Below are 19,640 nucleotides of genomic sequence, written 5' to 3' on the forward strand. Positions count from 1 at the left end.
CCTTTCGGTTCCGAAAGTTAATTTTTGTGGTTAGCCATTAATCTCATCATAAATTTATAACGATTAATCATTCATATTATAATAATTTCACTTATTCTAATTAACGGATAATTGTTTCAATAATTATTTAGAAAAATTGGTCACATCATTCTAATTAATGGATAATCATTCTAATTTCACTTATTCTAATCATTCTAATTAATGGATAAATTTGTAGTTAATCATTCATATTATAATAATTTCACTTATTCTAATTAATGGATAATGGTTTCGATATTATTGAGAAAAATCGGTTACATCATTATGAATTGTATAATTGTATCACAAATTCATTCCATAACTTAATACATATTTTAAAATAACGACAAAATTTATAAATATTTTAAAATAAAGTCAAAATTCGCCATTTATATAGATGTATAGATATGTATTGGCAATGACCATGCAAAAATTCAATTAATTAGCTTTAATTTTTTGGATTCAAATCCTACCGCTTCTCTTTCCTTAATTAAACCACATCCGAAAGCTAAGTCAATCATTTAACATTGATTTTAAATCATATTGGTTGGACATTTGTTGGTGATTAGATTAGTTATTCTCAAACTCAATCATCATCTAATAGATTGGTGATGATATGTTGATCTCAAATATGCACATTCTTTTTATACTATTGTTTCGATAGTTCGATCAATTTTTTGTAGCAAAGGAAATTCTAAATACAAATCAAATTACGAAGACAATAACGGAAAATGATAACTTGAAATAATATTTTAACATTACATAACATTCAGAAAACAAATAACATAACGTAGAGCAATTAAATATACTCTAATCAAGTTATAAATATCACACCCAATATACCCTTCCTTCCTTAAATTTGGGGTAATTAGTAGAACACTACACCAAATTAAAAGGAGAGGATAGACATGTCTTTATTTAATTATTTATTTATAATTAGTTATTGAGAAGTTGATTAAAGTGATTCAAGTTGAGTCTTGCCGTGAAGACCCTTCTTCCTAACGTAGAGGCGGTAGTCGTTATAAGTTGTGGGCGAGCAGCGCAGCGGCTGCTCTGGCGAGACAAGCTCTTCGGCCGGCTTAATGACCTTATCACCCTTGGGATTGTAGAAGTATGCCAGCGATACCCTCTCCTTGGCTGAATTCACGATCACACGGTGCTCCACGCTTTTATAATTGTCATTACTCAATATCTAAATTCATAAATAAAAAAAAATTAGATTATTTTTTGAAAAAAATTATATATATTAGTATAAAATTATGTCTCTATTTTTGTGTCCTTAAAAGATACGTAAGTTTTTTGACCTGGAGTTGGTCGCCTAAGTTGACGATGAAGGTGTTAGGTTGGGGCTTAACGGTGATCCAGGTGTCACCACGTCGGACTTGGAGGCCGAAGACATTTTCATCGGAATAAAGAAGAGTCATACCGCCAGGGTCGGAGTGGGAAGACAGGCCAAGGGTGCGGTCCGGTTGGGGGCATTTTGGGTAATAGTTAACACGCATGCATGCACCTAACTCCTCCTCTCCTCCAAATGCTTCTAAAAGGTAGTCCTCTTTAAGACCAAGATTTCTCGACAAAATCTTCATCAATTTTCCACACAATTCCACCACTTCTCTACTGTACTCCGCCGCCAATTCCCTACAAATTAAAACACATTTTTTCCTATTATATTTATATCTCGAATTTCATGGTTCATCAAAAACACGCCACCAAAAACAGTACGTTATTTAAATTACACATGTAAAAAAAATCACGTGCAAATTTGTTAGAGTGCAAATCGGATCCCACACTGAAGAATAAGTAAAGTTGAAAATAATACTATATAAAATCGCTATCCCAACTCTGTTAGTATGAGGTTCAAATGGGACAATATTATAGTACTAATGTGAGTTCGGGTGTGACCTGATCCCAACAGGTAAAGTTGGCCATTTGTTCTCGTCTTTGATCCCAATGGGAAGAAAATAGAGGAAGAAGTAGTCGTTCCAGTCCAGAGGAACCCCCTTCTCGACGCCAAGCCGGCTGCCATAGCCCTCGTACGTCGCCGGCGAGTTAGCATACCTCTGCTTCTCCGCCAGCGGCAGCTGAAAGAATTCGCGCCAGGCCTCGCGGCAGCGCTCCATGAGCTCGGGGCTGACGCCGTGGTTCGTCACCTGGAAGAATCCCCACTCGCGGCACGCCTCGTTGATCAGCGCCGCCGTCCGCCGCCGCACCTCGGCGTCGCCGGAGCTCAGCCCCTCCATGTCGATGACCGGAATGTTGGGGCCATCACTGGCCGCTGCACCCGGCTGGTCCTCGGGATTCTTCACGTAGCGGTCGGGTATGACCCGGATCCCGCTGTCTGACAATTGCTGGACCCGGGTAACGGGTTCGGGCCAAGCGAGTTCCGTGCTCATCGTTTTTTTGTTGGTGGGTTGAGAAAGAAAGAGAGGGGTTTATGCGCTTATATAGAAAGATGGGAAGCTAGCTTAGTGTATGAATTAATCAAATACTAAACGCTATAGACTTAATTTCATGTTGTGTACTCCCTCCGTCCACTGATATAGTAGAAAATGAATTGGGAAGGTGATTGGAACGTGGAGTATATTAGGTTTTATAATGAAATATGATTGAAATAAATTTAGTAGAACGTGGGTTCCATTATAAAAAAAGTAAACGGAAAGTTTGTTGCTGTACTGAAGAAAATGACAAAATAGAAAGTTCATTGTGGACGGTGGGAGTAGGAGGATAAGTGAGTATATATAGGATTGCTATACACCGTTATAGGATAGGGAATTAGAGTAAGACTTTCCGGCGCCGTGCTGGAATTATCCGTGCTCTAACTTATGATATTTTAATCTGAAAAATACAAAATTTAAAATATTACTCCTAATAAATTTTTTAATATACTAGAATCTAAATAAATAATATTAACATGCTTTAAATGAGAGCGATGGTCATGAATAATATTCCGGTGTATTCATGTCTAAGTCAAGCTTTTAAGTACTGTCTTCGTCCCATTGAAGATAATCTGCATTCCTTTTTTATTTTTTTCCGAACAAGATGACCCATTACTATAGAGAGAAACACATTTATCTCTACTATATTCTCCTCACTCAACACAAAATATTAAATTGCATAAAATCTTGTCCCGTCTAAGGAATGGGTCATCTTCCTTGGGACGTGGGATTATTAGTTAGTATGAATAAATAGTACTCCTTCCGTCCATGAAAAAATAATCTCATCTTTCCTTGAAGTATCCATAAAAATATTCTCATCCAATAAAAAAAAGTTTTTCACAAATTATTAAAACTATTCTAACCAATTTTTTTCTCTCTCTCACATACTGTATTCACATACTGTATTCACTATTCCTGTTCTCTCCTAATTTACTCAAATTTTTCGTTAAAACTGATGCCGTCCAGTTATGTAATTACTTGTAATGAGATGTGCAAAGGCCCGTTTAAAAGTTCTTAAAGGCTTTTGAGTTGGACTAATTGCATTGAAACAGCCCATCAAAGTTGGGAATATCAGGTCGTCTAAATATTATCAGGCATTAAACAACAGTAGCCAAGGAAAGGAATTAGTTCCACTTTTTTTTTTTACAAAACTAAATACTATTTCTCAGTGTTGAATATTCAAATTTATCTGGATAAAGTCATTATTTGATTAAAATTTTAGAACTATGGACTTAAAATGCAAAATAACACGCATATAACACTCTTCGCATGTATAGAATGCGTATAGAATTCATTTCGCAAATAATTATGGACCTCAAATATCAAAATCAATATAAATATTTATCACGTAGCTATAGAGAAACATTTGCACTCTTTTAGTCTCTTGGACCATCATACAATGTAAATGTAACTTGCGCACATTTTCATAGACAGATCTCTAATAATTTGTCACCATTCGATCGGACATGAGTTTTAAGAAATGTAATAAAATCTTAGTTAAAAAAGTTAGGGGTATGTGAGTTAGTGGAACGTGGTTCTACTACAAAAAATGGTAAAAGTGAAAAATGACAAATTTTTAGAAATGAATAAAAATAGAAATAAGTGACAAATTTTCATATAAACGGAGGGACTATATTTTTTTCTTACTTTTAAATACTCTGTTTACAATAGAAAAAATATAGACGTTTCAGGCAAATCATGGGCCCAATTCAACAACAATTCAACAACAATTACAATCATATGCATATTTATTTTTCTCAAATGAATAAAGTCGCAACACAAACACTTGTGGCATGGATTTTTTCACCAACAGAATATAGAGATATTTTAAAGGGAGAAAGTGATGGAGTATTTTTATGCTTTTCACCCACAAATTTTAGATTTTTTTTATGTACGAGAGAATGTCTATAAAGTAACTTATATGAAGTAGATTCGATTTGTTATCGCGTAAAGTATCTTGGTGTTCATATCAATTTTACTAATGTAAGACTACTGAAAACTCATTTAAATTATTATAAAAGATCCTATATACACATTTGAGGTACCCCTAAAGTGTCACGAGATTCACAACTCATGTTTCTAGAAAACTATCTGATCCAAAATCAAACAAGATGAGCCTTTTTAGAAGTTTACATATCCCACACTAATGAAATTAGATATGGGGATGTATAGTTTTCCCACATACATGAAAATCAAATTCAATGGGTCCAACCAATGTTATTAAATCATTCTACTGCCACGTGTCTAAATGTTACTAGTATTTTTTATTTTTTCCAATCAACCAAACCATACATTTAACTTTACATTTATTTGGCCTTCAAAATTTAAAAAAAAAAACTGAGTTCTAAATTTTTCCACTAACACATTGAAGAAACCTCAAGAGAAACACATCATAATGATATCATTATCGCCGGAAACAATTGTGACATAAGCAAGGAGGCTGCGAGTGATATAGATACAAACAACGCCGTGAAGTGCTGCAAGCCTGCAATGGGGATTCGAAACTGGGTGTCAATGCTCAAAGGCACACGAGGGATCCATCTACGCTACTACTTTCTGATGTTTATTAACTGAAGAAGTATATCGAAATTGTTAGGGGGACCATGGGCCCTCCAGCCCTAAGGTGGCTTCGCCACTAGTATGAAGATTGAATATTATGATATGCGAAAGTTTTAACGACATATTCTTTCATATACATACGATGGATACTCTTAATGAGACATATTATCACATTTAGTTTTAGATTTAGGACACATATACATACGAAAGATACTCTTAAGGAGACATATTATCACATTTAATTATAGATTTAGGGCACAAAATTACGGGTTACATAATGACAATTAGGGCACACGGTTGGATACCATCAGAACCCTTAACCCCAGCCAGTCGAACTAGCATCATATCTAACTTTATTTATTGGTTTGCAACATGAAAGTGGGATAGATAAATAGTACTCCCTCCGTCCGCCAATAGGAGTCCTATTTCTTGGCGGCACGAGTTTTAAGAAATATTAAGAAAAGGGGGTGGAAAAAGGTTAGTGGAATAGGGGTCTCACTTGTATATATTAGTTTTAAATGAAATGTGAGTGGAATAAGTTAGTGGAAGGTGAGACCCTATTACCATAAATGGTGAAATTGAACCGGGAGTCCTATTCGCGGACGAACGAAAATAGAAAAAAGATACTCCTATTCACGGCCGGAGGGAGTACATTTGATCGTAAAAAACAACTGGAATGGTGAAAAGACAAACCACATAAATATGCTTCGCACAACGAAAAAATAATTCAAATTTCCGCTACATTATACAGTTGAAGAAACCTCAAAGAAACACACTTAAAGTTGTGCATTCTACAAAAGAATGTTACGATATGTGAACTTTTAAACTTAATGCATAAACGTGACGACACACACGTTTAAACACGACATATATTTTAAACGGTCAGGTTTCCTTAATCAAAACATGCTATATTTGTTACATTACATTATATTATACTCCCTCCGTCGTCCCTCTATAGTAGAGCCATTTCGGTACGGGATTTTAAAAAAATTGTTTTGAATGAGTTAAGTAAAAGGAAAATAAAGTAGAAAGGAAAAAGGTAGAGAGAAGAGAGAGCAAGTAAGAGAGAGTAAAGTACTTTTTGTCAAAAAAGGAAATGACTTGCTACAATGGGACAATCCAAAAAGGAATACGACTCAGCTACATATAGACGGAGGGAGTACTACATTTTATTGTATTATTAGGCCTACTTAACCGGCCGGTTCTAGTTCTATCCGGTCCGGTTTGACTGGGTACCTGGTTACAAATTTTCATGAATTCTGGAACCGGAACTGGATCCGACCGGTTCTTACCCTGCCGATTTCGGTTACGAACCGGATCCGATTTGTAGTTTTAATTTTTATTTTTATAATTCAAAATCTAGAAATATAGCAATTTATACCTAAAAATTCAAAGAAAAACACAAAAATACAAATCAATATGATAACAATATTTATCATGCCAAAAATGAGCTTAGACATTATTGAATGAGGTGTTGAATTCGAGCCCTTTTGACATCAGTTGTAATTTCCTCTGAGTTTTTTTTTTTTTTAATCTCATTCTGTTCCTATTTTGACTCTATTCTTCTCATCTTCATCCGTACTCTCTTTATTTCATTTTATCATGCCAAAAATGAATTAAGATTCTCGTAAATTAAATTGGCCGAAAAATGTATAGGAAAAAATATGCTACTCCAATTTCCATGAGTTGCAACGGGGAACGTGTAAAAAGTCATATTGCAAACAAGAGACATAATACAAAAAAGTCAATTTGCCTTTTACTGAATGGTCAATTCAATTACTTTTATAATTAAGATATGAAACAAATCAATATTTCAAACTTAAATGGAGCAAATTAAGTACTACACAAATTAATTAGGACCAACTTATAGTACTGCATGTTTTGTGAAATACTACTATAATTCAGTAATTTAATTAATAAGTAAATATTATAGTAAAATTGTTTATTTTAATGTAATAAGAACCCGTTATTTGTATCTGAAATTTCTCAAACAACAATTTAGTACTATCTATTTTAATAAATGGAGCAAATTAAGTACTACACAAAATTCACATAGGGCCAATTTATAGTGATCCATGTTTTGTGAAATACTACTATAATTCAGCAATTTAATTAATAAGTAAATATTATAGTAAAATTGTTTATTTTAATGTAATAAGAACCCGTTATTTGTATCTGACTTTTCTAAAACAACAATTGAATATCTATTTTAAAATTATAAGTTATACGTAGATGGCATACATCTAATAGTTATTGATAAGATTACATTATCTATTAATATTATAAATTAAAATAAGTACGACCATACCTTTATTAATGAGATAGATGCATTTGATTGAGAAATGCAAATGTGAAAATAAAGAAGCCACGTACATAATCAATTGATCTCTCTCCATCGATTACCGCATCAAAGAGGAAAATGTTTCCCATGATCGCGACTTGTGTAGACGTCCACTTAAAATGTGCGATTACCATTAATAGTTTAATACTATTATGTATTGGCAGTGACTACGCAAAAATTCAATTAATTTTCTTTGATTTTTTGGATTCAAATCCTATCACTTCTCTTTCCTTAACTAAATCACATCGGAAAACTAAGTCGATCATTAACATTGATTTCGAATCATATTGGTGGGACATCGTTAGCAGGTTGTTGGTGATTAGATATGTTATTCTCAATCATTATCTAATAAATTGGTGATATGTTGATCTCAAAATGAACATTCCTTTTTCTTTGTATATTGTTTCGATAGTTCGGTCATTTTTTTGTTGTAAAATAAATTCTAAATACAAATAAAATTACGACAACCATAATGAAAAATTACTACTCCACTTAACTAGTTAAAATAATATTCAAAATTACATAACATTAGGAAAACAAATAACATAACGTACATCATATATAATCTACACAAGTAAATATCACACCCAATATACCCTTCATTCCCTCCTTAAATTTGGGGTAATTAGTTGAATACTTCACCAAATTATAAGGAGAGGAAAAGACAAGTTTTTATTTATTTAATACTTAATTTATTTAGAAATTGATTAAAGTGATTCGACTTGAGACTTGCCGCATGGACCCTTCATCCTAATGTAGAGGCGGTAGTCGTTATAAGTGGTGGGCGAGTAGCGCTGCGGCTGCCCCGGTGAGACCAGCTCCTCGGCCGGCTTAATGACCTTATCACCCTTGGGATTGTAGAAGAATGCCAAAGATACCCTCTCCTTGGCTGAATTCACGATCACACGGTGCTCCACGCTTTTATAATTTGCATTACTCAATATCTAAATTCATAAATAAAACAAATGAGATTATTTTTTGGAAAAATTTATATATATTAAAAAATTATATTTTTATTTTTGTATCCTTAAAAGATAATGTAGTAGTAAGTTTTTTGACCTGGAGTTGGTCGCCTAAGTTGACGATGAAGGTGTTAGGTTGGGGCTTAACGGTGATCCAAGTGTCGCCACGTCGGACTTGGAGGCCGGAGACATTTTCATCGGAATAAAGAAGAGTCATACCGCCAGGGTCGGAGTGGGAAGACAGGCCAAGGGTGCGGTCCGGTTGGGGGCATTTTGGGTAATAGTTAACACGCATGCATGCACCTAACTCCTCCTCTCCTCCAAATGCTTCTAAAAGGTAGTCCTCTTTAAGACCAAGATTTCTCGACAAAATCTTCATCAATTTTCCACACAATTCCACCACTTCTCTACTGTACTCCGCCGCCAATTCCCTACAAATTAAAACACATTTTCTATTATATCTCCAATTTCATGCTTGGTCACTATTATTATAGTCCACCAAAAACACATGCTCCCTTGTACCATAAATTTTGTCACACTTTAACTGGACACATATTTTAAGAAATATGGAAAGTGAGTTGAAAAGGTTAATAGAATATGAGTCATACTTTTATATTTTAGTTTTATAATAAAATGTGAGTGAGAATGACTTAGTGGAATATGATTCCACTATCAATAATTGTAAAAATGTGACAAACTTTCTGAGACGGAGGGATTACATAATTTCGATTATACATGTAAGAAAATCACCAACCAGATCCCACATCGAAGAATAAGTAAATTGCCAATAAAACTCTATTTGTATGAGGCCCGGCCCAAAGTGAACAATATCATACTAACCTGCATGAAACGGGTAAAGTTGGCCATTTGTTCTCGTCTCTGAGCCCAATAGGAAGAAAATGGAGGAAGAAGTAATCGCTCCAGTCCAGAGATATCCCCTTCTCGACACCGAGCCGGCTGCCATAGCCCTCGTACGTCGCTGGCGAATTAGCATACCTCTGCTTCTCCGCCAGCGGCAGCTGAAAGAACTCACGCCACGCCTCGCGGCAGCGCGCCATGAGGCCGGGGCTGACGCCGTGGTTCGCCACCTGAAAGAATCCCCACTCGCGGCACGCCTGGTCGATCAGCGCCGCCGTCACCCCGGCGTCGCCGGAGCTCAGCCCCTCCATGTCGATGACCGGAATGTCGGCGCCCTCGCTGGCCGCGGCCGCCACGGCGCCCGGCTGGTCTACGGGCTTCTTGACGTAGCGGTCGGGTATGACCCGGATCCCGCTGTCCGACAAATGCTGGACCCGGATCACGGGTTCGGGCCAAGCCTGCACCGTGCTCATCATTTTCTATTGGCGGGTTGAGAATGAATGAAGAGAGGGGTTTATGTACTTATATAGAGAAAATGGGAAGTTAGTTTAGTGTGTGGAATAAATGCTATCGACGTAATTTAATTTGAAGTGCAACGTGGATTTCATGTTGTGTACTACTACTACTATATAAGTGGAGTGAGAGAAGAGAAATAGATACATATATATATAGCAATTAGCCATACACTACTATAGGATAGAAAAGGAGTAAGAATTTCCGGCGCCGTGAACAAGTGGAACTCGTCTGAGAATAACATACATTATTAAACGTGGGGATAACTTAACTTTATGTAGAGGAAAATGTTTTGGAATGAACTCCTTCTGCTTCCATTAAAATAAGAACTTTGGGGATGACAGGTGTTTTAATATAAAATAAATAGGAGAGATCTAGAAATAAAAAAAATGATTGGAGTATTATTAGTGGAGAATGAGATTACTCATAAGAGAGAAAAACATACCAAAAAAAGAAGATAACTATTTTTGTGTGACGGTTCAAAATGGAAAAAAAAAATACTCCATCCGTCCCATTAAATATGCAACATTTGCTTTTTGGCACGAGATTTTATGTAGTGTTGTTTTCTGAGTTAACGAAGAGACAGTAAAGTAAGAGAGAAGAAAAAATAAAGAGAATATTGTTTCCATTTTTAGAAATATTTTATTTTAAATAGGACAGATCAAAATGGAAAACGTTTCAAATATAATGGGACAGAGGGATTATACATCAAATCTGACTTGCTAGCTAATCTTTATTTGTTTCAGTTTTTAAAGTTGAAGTACTCTCTCGTGTCGGGATTAAAAAAGATAAAGCGGTTCTTTTATCGTTTTAATGTAGATTCATACAAATTTAATTCAATTAATTGGGTTTGTACACCAGTCAACAATCAACATATATCAATTAAGATTAATTAGCATGTGAAGAAATCAAATTTTTTTTGTTTATGGTTAATATAGTATTTTAATTAATTTTCTCGTACTAAGTCATGAAGTGAATAAAGTTAGTGCATGTACGCCGTCTCATCTAATATAAACACAAACCAATGTGCGTCTAGTGGTTAGGGAAATATTTATATTCTACTATATAATATGCTACTAAATAATTTTGCATCTTTTTCAGATATATATACTCCACATGATAAGATTTGAAGGATAGCTCGAAGTCGTAAAGTAAAAAAGAATAACTTTCCACTAATTACAACATGTGCAAATAAATGGTCAAAGAATTTCACTAAATGCCAACAAAATAAAGAATGGAGTACATAATTTGATTCATTGATGATTTAAAGAGTAGTTTTTGAAGACCACTACTAATAATCTTAATCAAGCTAGGCGCAGTTGCCCACAATATATTCTTTTTTTCATTTGGGCGTAAATATTTTTCTTTAAAAAATAATAGTACTAGATTAAAAAAAAATAAAAATATTCGAGAATGACACGCATATTATACGCACCATACTCTTATTCAAAAGCCACATGCCAATTTGATCTAGCTTGGTTATAATCGAAGAACATTCTCTTCAGACATTATACACCTTTTTAAGGTATACTTCCACATTAATTTGTCTAGGTGACAGTGAGCGATAGTTCTTAATTGACTTCGCCACTTAAATTTATATAATTATATAATGCAAAAATAGATAGATATCCACTTATTAGTGACACTTTAAGTATTCAAAGGGTGAAATGTAGCTATCGATGTTGTAGAATAATACTTGTTTCTATCGTTGCAGAATAAAAAATATTTTCGTGATGAGCCTATCATCAGCATGGGAAAATTTATCAAATTAAATATTGAAAGGTTGATGTGTAACTATTGGTGGTGTTCACACCACACGCATTATTTTCATATTAGCATGCAGTGAATAACTTTTATTGCATGCAATTACCATTCAATTAAATTAAAAATATCAATTTTTGTTTGATCACAGATGTTTCGAGCCGGCCTTTGGCATAGAGGTGTCCACGGTTCAGGAACCGGCGGTTACGGTTCGGAACCGCCGGTTTCGGTTTTGGAAATTGTTGAACCTGAACCGAACCGCGAGGGTGTTTCGCGGTTACGGTTTCGGTTTCTGATCCGAACCGACGATTTTCCGGCGGTTTTTTTACTGTTTTTCACGGTTCCGAACCGTCGGTTTTGTTGCGGTTTTTTGCAGTTCCGGCTTGATTTCACGGTTTTCCGACGGTTTTCGCGGTTCCGGTTTGGAACAACCAGGAACCAGCGGTTCCAGCACGGTTTCGGTTCGAAAATTTTTGAACCTGAACCGAACCACGGTTCAAAAAATCAGCGGTTTCGGTTCGGGTAAATTCTCACGGTTTCGGTTCGGAACTGTAACCGACGGTTACGGTTTCGATTTTAACCGCCGGTTCGGTAAATCTTGGGCAGGTCTACTTTGGCGTAGTTCGACTAATTCTGCTTGACCGGATTTACAAATTAAGGCCGAAAGTCTCCCAGCAGATGGCGGCATTTGAACCTATGACCTCAAGGTGATCACAGCTCTGCGATGCCAACTGCGTTAGAATCAATTGGTAAATAAATTATCATTTGTTGTTCTTTCGAAAGACCGACCTATTTTTAACTCCTTCATACATCAGCCTTTTAATTATAAACAAAATATCTCCAATTATTTTGTGGAGAACGAAATTAGTTGTATAGCATTTACAAGTGATTCACTACATACAATACACGTTTGTAATAGCTAGATATAGTTTGATTTCTTTGATGAGATAAACCATGTAAAGACTTGGAGTTTAATTTAAGGGCATTAATAAAATAAGCTTTTTGGAGTTACATCGTGGTAGCCAGATGAAGTGCTTTTAACCTACAATCTACTGTTTAGATGGATGCAAAGTGTGTTTAAACTGTACAAATGAGCATCTAACAAAGCTTGATGGCAAATTACATTGGTAGTGTAAGTCATCCAAGTTGCTTAGTATGACCGAGTCTACTTTCCTTCATTCTCAAACTAAAGTGTTTTTCAACTATCCGATACTTTAATCTAGGTTAGCACTATGGTAAGGTGGATTGTCAATCCCTCGAGTATATGACCTTTCTTGGTTTAGTATTCTCAGTGTTTAGGGTTTTTGGTGATGCAACTAACCCTTAAGTAATTTCTTGTTCATGTTGTATTGACTAGTCCTAGTACTAAGTAAAGCAATTGGGTTGCTTTAGCCTTGAAATGAAATGAATTTAAGTCTAACTAAGGCTAAACAATTGAATAAGAAAGACATGAACTTAAAAAGGTAATCATGTAACTAGGGCTAGCAAATATACTTCCTACGTCCCAATGTAGTTGAGTTGTTCCTTTTGGACACGAAATTTATAAAATTGTTGTTTAAAGGTTAGAGTGAAGAGAGAATAAAAGTAGGAGAGAAAATAAATAATGAGAGAGAATATAGTTTTTTGCCAAAAAAAATGACTTAACTACCTTGGGACAATAAAAAAAAGAATACAACTCAACTACCTTGCATTAGCGGTACTTATCAAGGAATTATGTAAACCAATCGAGTTGTGTACACATAACTACTTTATATTCCCTTCGTCTTGTAGTTGAGTCGTATTCCTTTTTAGGTTATCGCAAGGTAATTGAGTTATTTTTTTTGGCAAAAACTTTATCTTCTTTCATACTTTACTCTATCATCTTCTTTCTTACTTTATTCCCTCTCTTATTTGACTCTCTCTGCTTTAACCTTCAACACATCAATTTCTTAAATCATGTGCCCAAAAGAAATTCCTTAACTATCTTGGAACGGAGGAGTATGAATCTTCATGAGGAGATTCATGAATTGCTTGTCCAAGACTTGCTCAAGTGTGATCTAACGAAATGACACCAAAAGGATAGGATCTAACAAAAAAAAAATGCTAGATCTAAAAGATGTGGATCAAAGAAAAGGGATGAAGGTGTAATGAGGTAGGGATTCTCTTGGGACTTACAAACCTACATCTAAAAGAAGATGGCAATGCAAATAATACAAAGACTACAAAATTCTAGCTACACTTAAGGTAGAATGCATACCTTTACTCAATTAATTCGACAATTAATCAAACAACCATTCGATAATGAAATTGGATAAATTCTCACAAAGGATATAACTCTCAAAGAGGACTAACATCAATTTTTCTAAAACTTTGGGGTAATATGGTCATTTTACTGGAGTTGCTATATCATTGTGCACTGGTTTTTTGAATTTGGAATGGACCATATTACCCCACAATGATATAGTAGCTCCGGAAAAATGATATGAGTTTTGTATTGAATCTGGATCATCCATTTTTAAGTTTAATGGTCTAGATTAATTCTATATCCGAATACAAAAAGTAGTCTTGGTATTGGACAACATGAGTTTTAAACAAAAAGATTAATTTCCTAAATTACCCTTACTACATATTCCTTTCGTCCCATAAAAATAGACCATTTCTATTTTGGTCTGTCCCATCAAAATAGTCCACTTTTATTTTTGGTAACTTCTTTCTCTCTAATGAGATGCTATATTCTCCACTAACAATATTTAATTATTCTTTTCTTTCTATCTATTTCTTACTTTTAAAATTTGTATCATCCTAAAAGTCTTTATTTCTATGGAGCAAAGAGAGTATAATAAATCTTATAAATCTATCACATATCATAATATAGACAGCTAAGCATAATCTAGTGGCCTAATTTGCCTTAGTTTTGACAAAAAAAAATTGATCTTATTTTAATTCATACCTTAATATATATGTGTCCGCAAAAAGTAGTAAATGAACCAAAACATACATGTTTTGATATTTAGTTCTAATATTTTATATTCTATAATATCATATTGATTAATTTTTTGTTTAGTTAAAGCTTAACCATTTACTCTCTCTATTCCATGAAAATAAACCCTTTTTTGGCATGTACCATAAAAATAGACCATTTTTATTTTTGACAATAAAAAATCTCAAATGAGGTGGATTTCTTTTTCAATAACAATATTTTAATAACATTTTTTCTATCTCTCTCGTACTTTATGAATTACTCTATCGGTTCCATATTAATTGAGTCACTTTTTTGTTTAGAAAAGTTCTAAGATAATTGAGTCATTTCTATTTTTAACAAAAAATAATAGTCTCTTTTATTTTATTCTCTATTCATCTCTCTTACTTTATTCATCATTCACCTAACACACTATTCTTAAATTCAGTGAAAAGAAGTGATGTTAAATGCTAAAACTCTGAAGCCTGATTGAATATGGTAAATTAACCCTTGATAAAATCAAAGAGTGGGATGAACTATCGTGTTTCATCGAATTCGAATAGGAATAATGGAACAAGTAAAACGTGCGTGTATGGATTTTAGGAAATACTCGGCACGTGACATATTGATGTCGGCAGAACTGCGTTGATCATTTCTCTAACAACCAATCAAAATTTTATATCTCAGATAAAGCTTTCTTTTTCATTTACATCCCACTTTTTGTTCGCCTTAACTGCCGCGAAGAATTTTGGCAATGGATCCACTAATTAATTACTATATATTTTCACATTATGTGGGATTAATAATAGTTCCAGAGTTCTTTTCTTTACCATGATTTTATTTTTCACTACTTCCAAGAAATAAATAAAAAATGTGTCCATTATAAAATTAGTACTATGGCCTAATTTTAATTTTATTCTAACTATGTATTTATTTGGTACAGTATTAAATTTATTATTAAATGATGATCCGGTATTTTATCTTATTTTTCTTTTCTTTCGAATATAAAGGCTATGCGACGTCAAATAATTAACACGGCCACTGCTTCAGTACAACCCAAAAACTCGTGGATTAACTCGGATAGTCGACTAAATTAAGAGGGTTAGAATAATTGGAGACTTTTATCTGGATAAAATTTCAACCTGGTTAGTCGCAACTGGAGTAGGTTTCACATGAAATAAGATGATTTGACTCGATTGACATCCTTATTTTAATTAATATTTTTATAAAATGTCCTTTATTTTTAATAAATTAATACTTAATTTTTATATTATAGTTTTGTAAGGGTTTATTAATAGTTCGGTCACAGAATGAAAAAGATGCATGACATCTCCATGGAGTATCAATAAAGATTAAAAGAGTGTGTATGAGTTGGCTAAGAGCATCTCCATCCGTGCTCTTAGCTAAGAGCACGGAAGTGGGCCTGGACTCATTTTTACTCCTTGTCCTTAGCTAAAAGCACAACACTCACATCCGTGTTCTTAGCTAAGGACAAGCTCAAGGGTCTCATCATTCTATTATTCAATTTAAATACTCCAATTATTAAAAACATTTCTACATTATAAAAATACATTAAAAAATAAAAATTAAATAATTAAAATCCTAAAAATTAAAAATTACATAATTAAAATACTAAAAAATAAAAATGCATAATTAAAATCCTAGAAAATAAAAAAATACATAATTAAAATCCTACAAATTAAAAATTACACACGTGGAAGACTAGTCCTCTAACCCCAATTGCCTCTTGAGACCCCGGACCATTTGCTCATGTGTTGCAAGTTGCCCCGGAGTCATCTTAGACGTATCGTTCAAATAGAGTTGGCCCAAGAGGGTCCACAACGAGTTGTTCGGGGGTGGAGAAGGCACAAAGGGAGCGGGAGCGAGCGGGATCGGGGGCGGATGGAGTCGGGGCGCGACGGCGCGGGCGGTTGGCCGCCGCCTTCTTCCTTCCTTGCGAGCGACGGGAACTGCTCGGGCCGGTGTCGGGGCTACCCAAGTTAGTTCCGGCAAGCTGGGTAGCCACATCATCGGAGGCGTTGTCGGATAGGGCTACCGACCTGGACCGTTTGCTTGGAGGAGCTGGAGGAGGATGCAACTACGCCACCCCTATACTTCGGATGTTGGCACCCCTCCTGCCAACAAGCGAGGTACTTGAACGGTTTAAACTCCAAGCATTGGTAGGTCGCCAAGGCGGCACTGATGATGTCGAGCTCGCTCTTGCCGCTCCCCGCCGCCCGCTCTTCCTGTTGGAAGTACCCCTGGAACTTACCGATCTCTAAGTCAGATGCAATTGCGCACCATGCTATCATTGCGATATATGGTTCCCTCCGGGCGGATTTCATTGTAAAGACGAGTGATGCGCCACCAATACGTATCCCCGGTTTGGTTCGTGCCGACGTCCGGATCTTCGGAGATTGCCAAGTAGGCTTTGAACATCGCCATCATCTCACCCGAAGTGTACAGGGTGCGGGTGCCACGAGGCATTTGAGTAGGAGTAGGAATAGAAGTAGGAGTAGGAGTAGAGCTGTTGCTCCCTCCCGATCCGGGTTCGGTCGCCCACTCGAACCCGGAGGCATTTTGGTCGTCCACCGGGTAAAGACGGTATCCACCCGGAAATTGCAAACCTTGGGTTTGAGGAGGAGCCGTAAATTGCGTTTCCGGACTAAATCCGGGTTCAGAGTCGAACCAATCATGGTTCCAACTGCGATTGCCGGAGGGGTGATCGCCGGAGCCGGACATTGTGTAGTGTGGTGGGAATTTAGATGAGAGAGTATGAGGAAAAAAGATAAGAGAATGTAGATGATAGAATATGAGAAAAAAGATGAGAGAATGTAGATGATGATAGAATAGATGAGAATGTGAGTTTTTTGTGTTGAAGTGGGGGTATTTACAGATGAAAATGTGAATTTTGGGGAAAAAAATTGAAAAATAAATTAAAAGTAGGGAGAAAACGGATATATTTTTTTGGGAAGTGGGAAAGTATTATTTTTTTTTATTTAAAAACATTTTTTTAATTAATTTAGCATTTTTTTAAAAATATAAAAATAAAATTTGAATGAGCCAACGGCTATGCCGTTGGCGAATAAGAACTGGCCACGTGTGCTGCTCAGCGCACGGACGGACAGCTCGCAGCGGCGGACGGACGAGCTGGTGCTCAGCGGCACGGACGGACGAGCAGCCGCCGTGTCACCGCTGCGGATGCTCTAAGTGGCAGAGAGGTAATGTCTAAAGCCAAATGTCTCAGGTTAGAATCCTTAATAACGCGGTCTTTAAATATATATATTAATTTACTTATAAAAAAAATTAAAAAATATTTTTATTTTGAGCTTTTAATTAGTTGGCAGCAGGTAGAAAGTATTACCTTTGTCCATAAAAAATAGACTAATTTTATTATTTTGGATGTCCATCAAAATTAGACTAATTCTAAATATAGAAAGTTTAAAACAAATCTACTAACAATACACATCTTTCTAAATATGGACACCATAATTCACTGACACTACTTCCACCACATTTTCCTCCATTCTTTCTTATTTTACCAATTGTACATTAAAACTCGTGTCATTAACAATTTTTTTTTTTTTTGGACGGAGGCCGTAATAAATTCAACATTATTTGATTTGTTAAAAAAATACTACTGCATATTCAACCATTAATATGACAATAAAACTGATCATATTCAATGGGATTCTGTTGGAGAGATCGTCTTAGACCCAAACACATACTCAATGTCATTAAAGCTACAAATATGCCATTACAAATGAACCAAGAATCCATATATCTTTGCAACTAATATTTGTTTTCCAAAATTTTGATATATGTAAAATCTTGTTAATAGTAGTACCAAATAATCAAACGTATATGAAGTTGAACTTGATGACGTAGCTAAGTTGTTTATACGTACTAGTTGATATGTAAACGTTAATACTCGAACAACGTGCTTTCTTTTTTCTTTTCTTTTTAGCTGCACGCAAAGAAGAGTATCTATCGACACGTTTGGAATGTGAGGACAAGTCTTCCTTTGAGTGCATGACAGGTGTCCAAATACTAGATTTGTTGAAACAACAATTTCAACATAGCTTTGCCTCTCTCTCTCTCTCTATAAATTTGCCCCTCCACTCGTTATGCGCATATTTTTCAATTGTCAAGCCCTTGGAAAGTGATGATCCCACAAGATTCTCACATGGTGGGGATGAAAGAGAGAGAGAGAGACAATAAATGTAGTAGTATTCATACCAATGATGATTATTTTCTAGGTATTAAAGATAATATTCGTGATACTGATTTTAGGAAAAGGGCTTGCTGTACCCTTGTGTTTTGCAGTTTTTTTCAATTGATTTGGACTTGCTACTCACAATTTAAGTGCATTTTCTATCATCAAAAAAATGTGTCATCCATTAATTATCACATTCTATATTTTCCTTATTAGTATTATTACACTTAAATACTTATGAATTATTAAATTTATAGCATTCTCCAGTAACTATTAAGCATACACTCATTTAATTTGCATATACAGTATATTTTACTACTATTATCGTAACATATATGAGCTTCACTTTATTAAAGTACTATCATCTTGTGAATATCTATTGTCGTGGCGTGGCATACTAGAATCTTACACGTATAATGAATGGAATAGGATTATTTTGCCAAATGCAAGCAATGGTCATTTTCCAAAACCTATGAGGGAAATATTTGTGCCTAGTTTTGGTACACAAAATGGAATGCACACTCACATAGTACAATTTATGTATGTGGGATGGGGAAAATTTTCTTTCTAGTTTTATTTGATGGAATGAAATGATCAAAATGGTGAAGCATACGATACAAAATGGCCAAAGTAGCTTTTGTTTACTCCCCATGTTGGGTACACTAATTGCAAAACCAATACAAGCAATTCCATGTTGTAACTTTTGGGAGCTTTCCAATTTTTACCATGATAATTTATTTACACATGCTACTACTAACTTTCGCATAATTTCTTCCCTCTCAAAATAAAGAATCGCTTTTTTGCATCTTTTATTTCATACTACTAGCGATTCTAGATGATTATTTTTGAGCAATTGAAATGCAGATTATGATTTGTGCTCCTTTAAGTTTTTTTCTCTCTCTTTTGATTTTACTTGTCATTATTCTTTTATTTTTCAAGAAATATTTGCAACCAATATTGTTAGTGTTATTTAAGTTAAATCTTACTGTATCATAGTCTAGGACACAAAAAACTTACTCACTCTGTTCCATGGAAGTAG

The 19,640-nt window shown here is 35.1% G+C and overlaps 2 protein-coding genes across 2 annotated transcripts; both read right to left on the reverse strand.

Moving 5' to 3' along the window:
- Window positions 1-740: 740 nt before the first annotated feature.
- Window positions 741-2,480, reverse strand: LOC125219235 (jasmonate-induced oxygenase 2-like). The gene is made up of 3 exons (XM_048121149.1): window positions 1,921-2,480; window positions 1,323-1,656; window positions 741-1,210 (listed from the first exon to the last, which is right to left on the reverse strand). The coding sequence occupies exons 1-3, from the start codon at window positions 2,409-2,411 to the stop codon at window positions 974-976; spliced, it is 1,062 nt and encodes a 353-aa protein (XP_047977106.1). The 5' UTR covers window positions 2,412-2,480; the 3' UTR covers window positions 741-973.
- A 5,346-nt stretch (window positions 2,481-7,826) lies between these two features.
- On the reverse strand, window positions 7,827-9,804 carry LOC125219005 (jasmonate-induced oxygenase 2-like). The gene is made up of 3 exons (XM_048120843.1): window positions 9,156-9,804; window positions 8,413-8,746; window positions 7,827-8,297 (listed from the first exon to the last, which is right to left on the reverse strand). The coding sequence occupies exons 1-3, from the start codon at window positions 9,647-9,649 to the stop codon at window positions 8,061-8,063; spliced, it is 1,065 nt and encodes a 354-aa protein (XP_047976800.1). The 5' UTR covers window positions 9,650-9,804; the 3' UTR covers window positions 7,827-8,060.
- Between the last annotated feature and the right edge of the window lie 9,836 nt (window positions 9,805-19,640).

The sequence above is a fragment of the Salvia hispanica genome, chromosome 4 (genome assembly GCF_023119035.1).
Source record: "Salvia hispanica cultivar TCC Black 2014 chromosome 4, UniMelb_Shisp_WGS_1.0, whole genome shotgun sequence".
NCBI classification, from domain to species: domain Eukaryota; kingdom Viridiplantae; phylum Streptophyta; class Magnoliopsida; order Lamiales; family Lamiaceae; genus Salvia; species Salvia hispanica.

Bases quoted from the DNA above. Each gene is read 5' to 3' on its own strand.
- LOC125219235 (XM_048121149.1), bottom strand. From the start codon at position 2,411: ATGAGCACGGAACTCGCTTGGCCCGAACCCGTTACCCGGGTCCAGCAA. The intron at 1,657-1,920 runs GTCACACCCGAA...TTTAATTTGTAG, and splicing joins ACTTTACCTGTTGGGATCAG to GGAATTGGCGGCGGAGTACA. The intron at 1,211-1,322 runs GTCAAAAAACTT...TTATGAATTTAG, and splicing joins ACTTAGGCGACCAACTCCAG to ATATTGAGTAATGACAATTA.
- LOC125219005 (XM_048120843.1), bottom strand. From the start codon at position 9,649: ATGATGAGCACGGTGCAGGCTTGGCCCGAACCCGTGATCCGGGTCCAG. The intron at 8,747-9,155 runs GTTAGTATGATA...TTTAATTTGTAG, and splicing joins ACTTTACCCGTTTCATGCAG to GGAATTGGCGGCGGAGTACA. The intron at 8,298-8,412 runs GTCAAAAAACTT...TTATGAATTTAG, and splicing joins ACTTAGGCGACCAACTCCAG to ATATTGAGTAATGCAAATTA.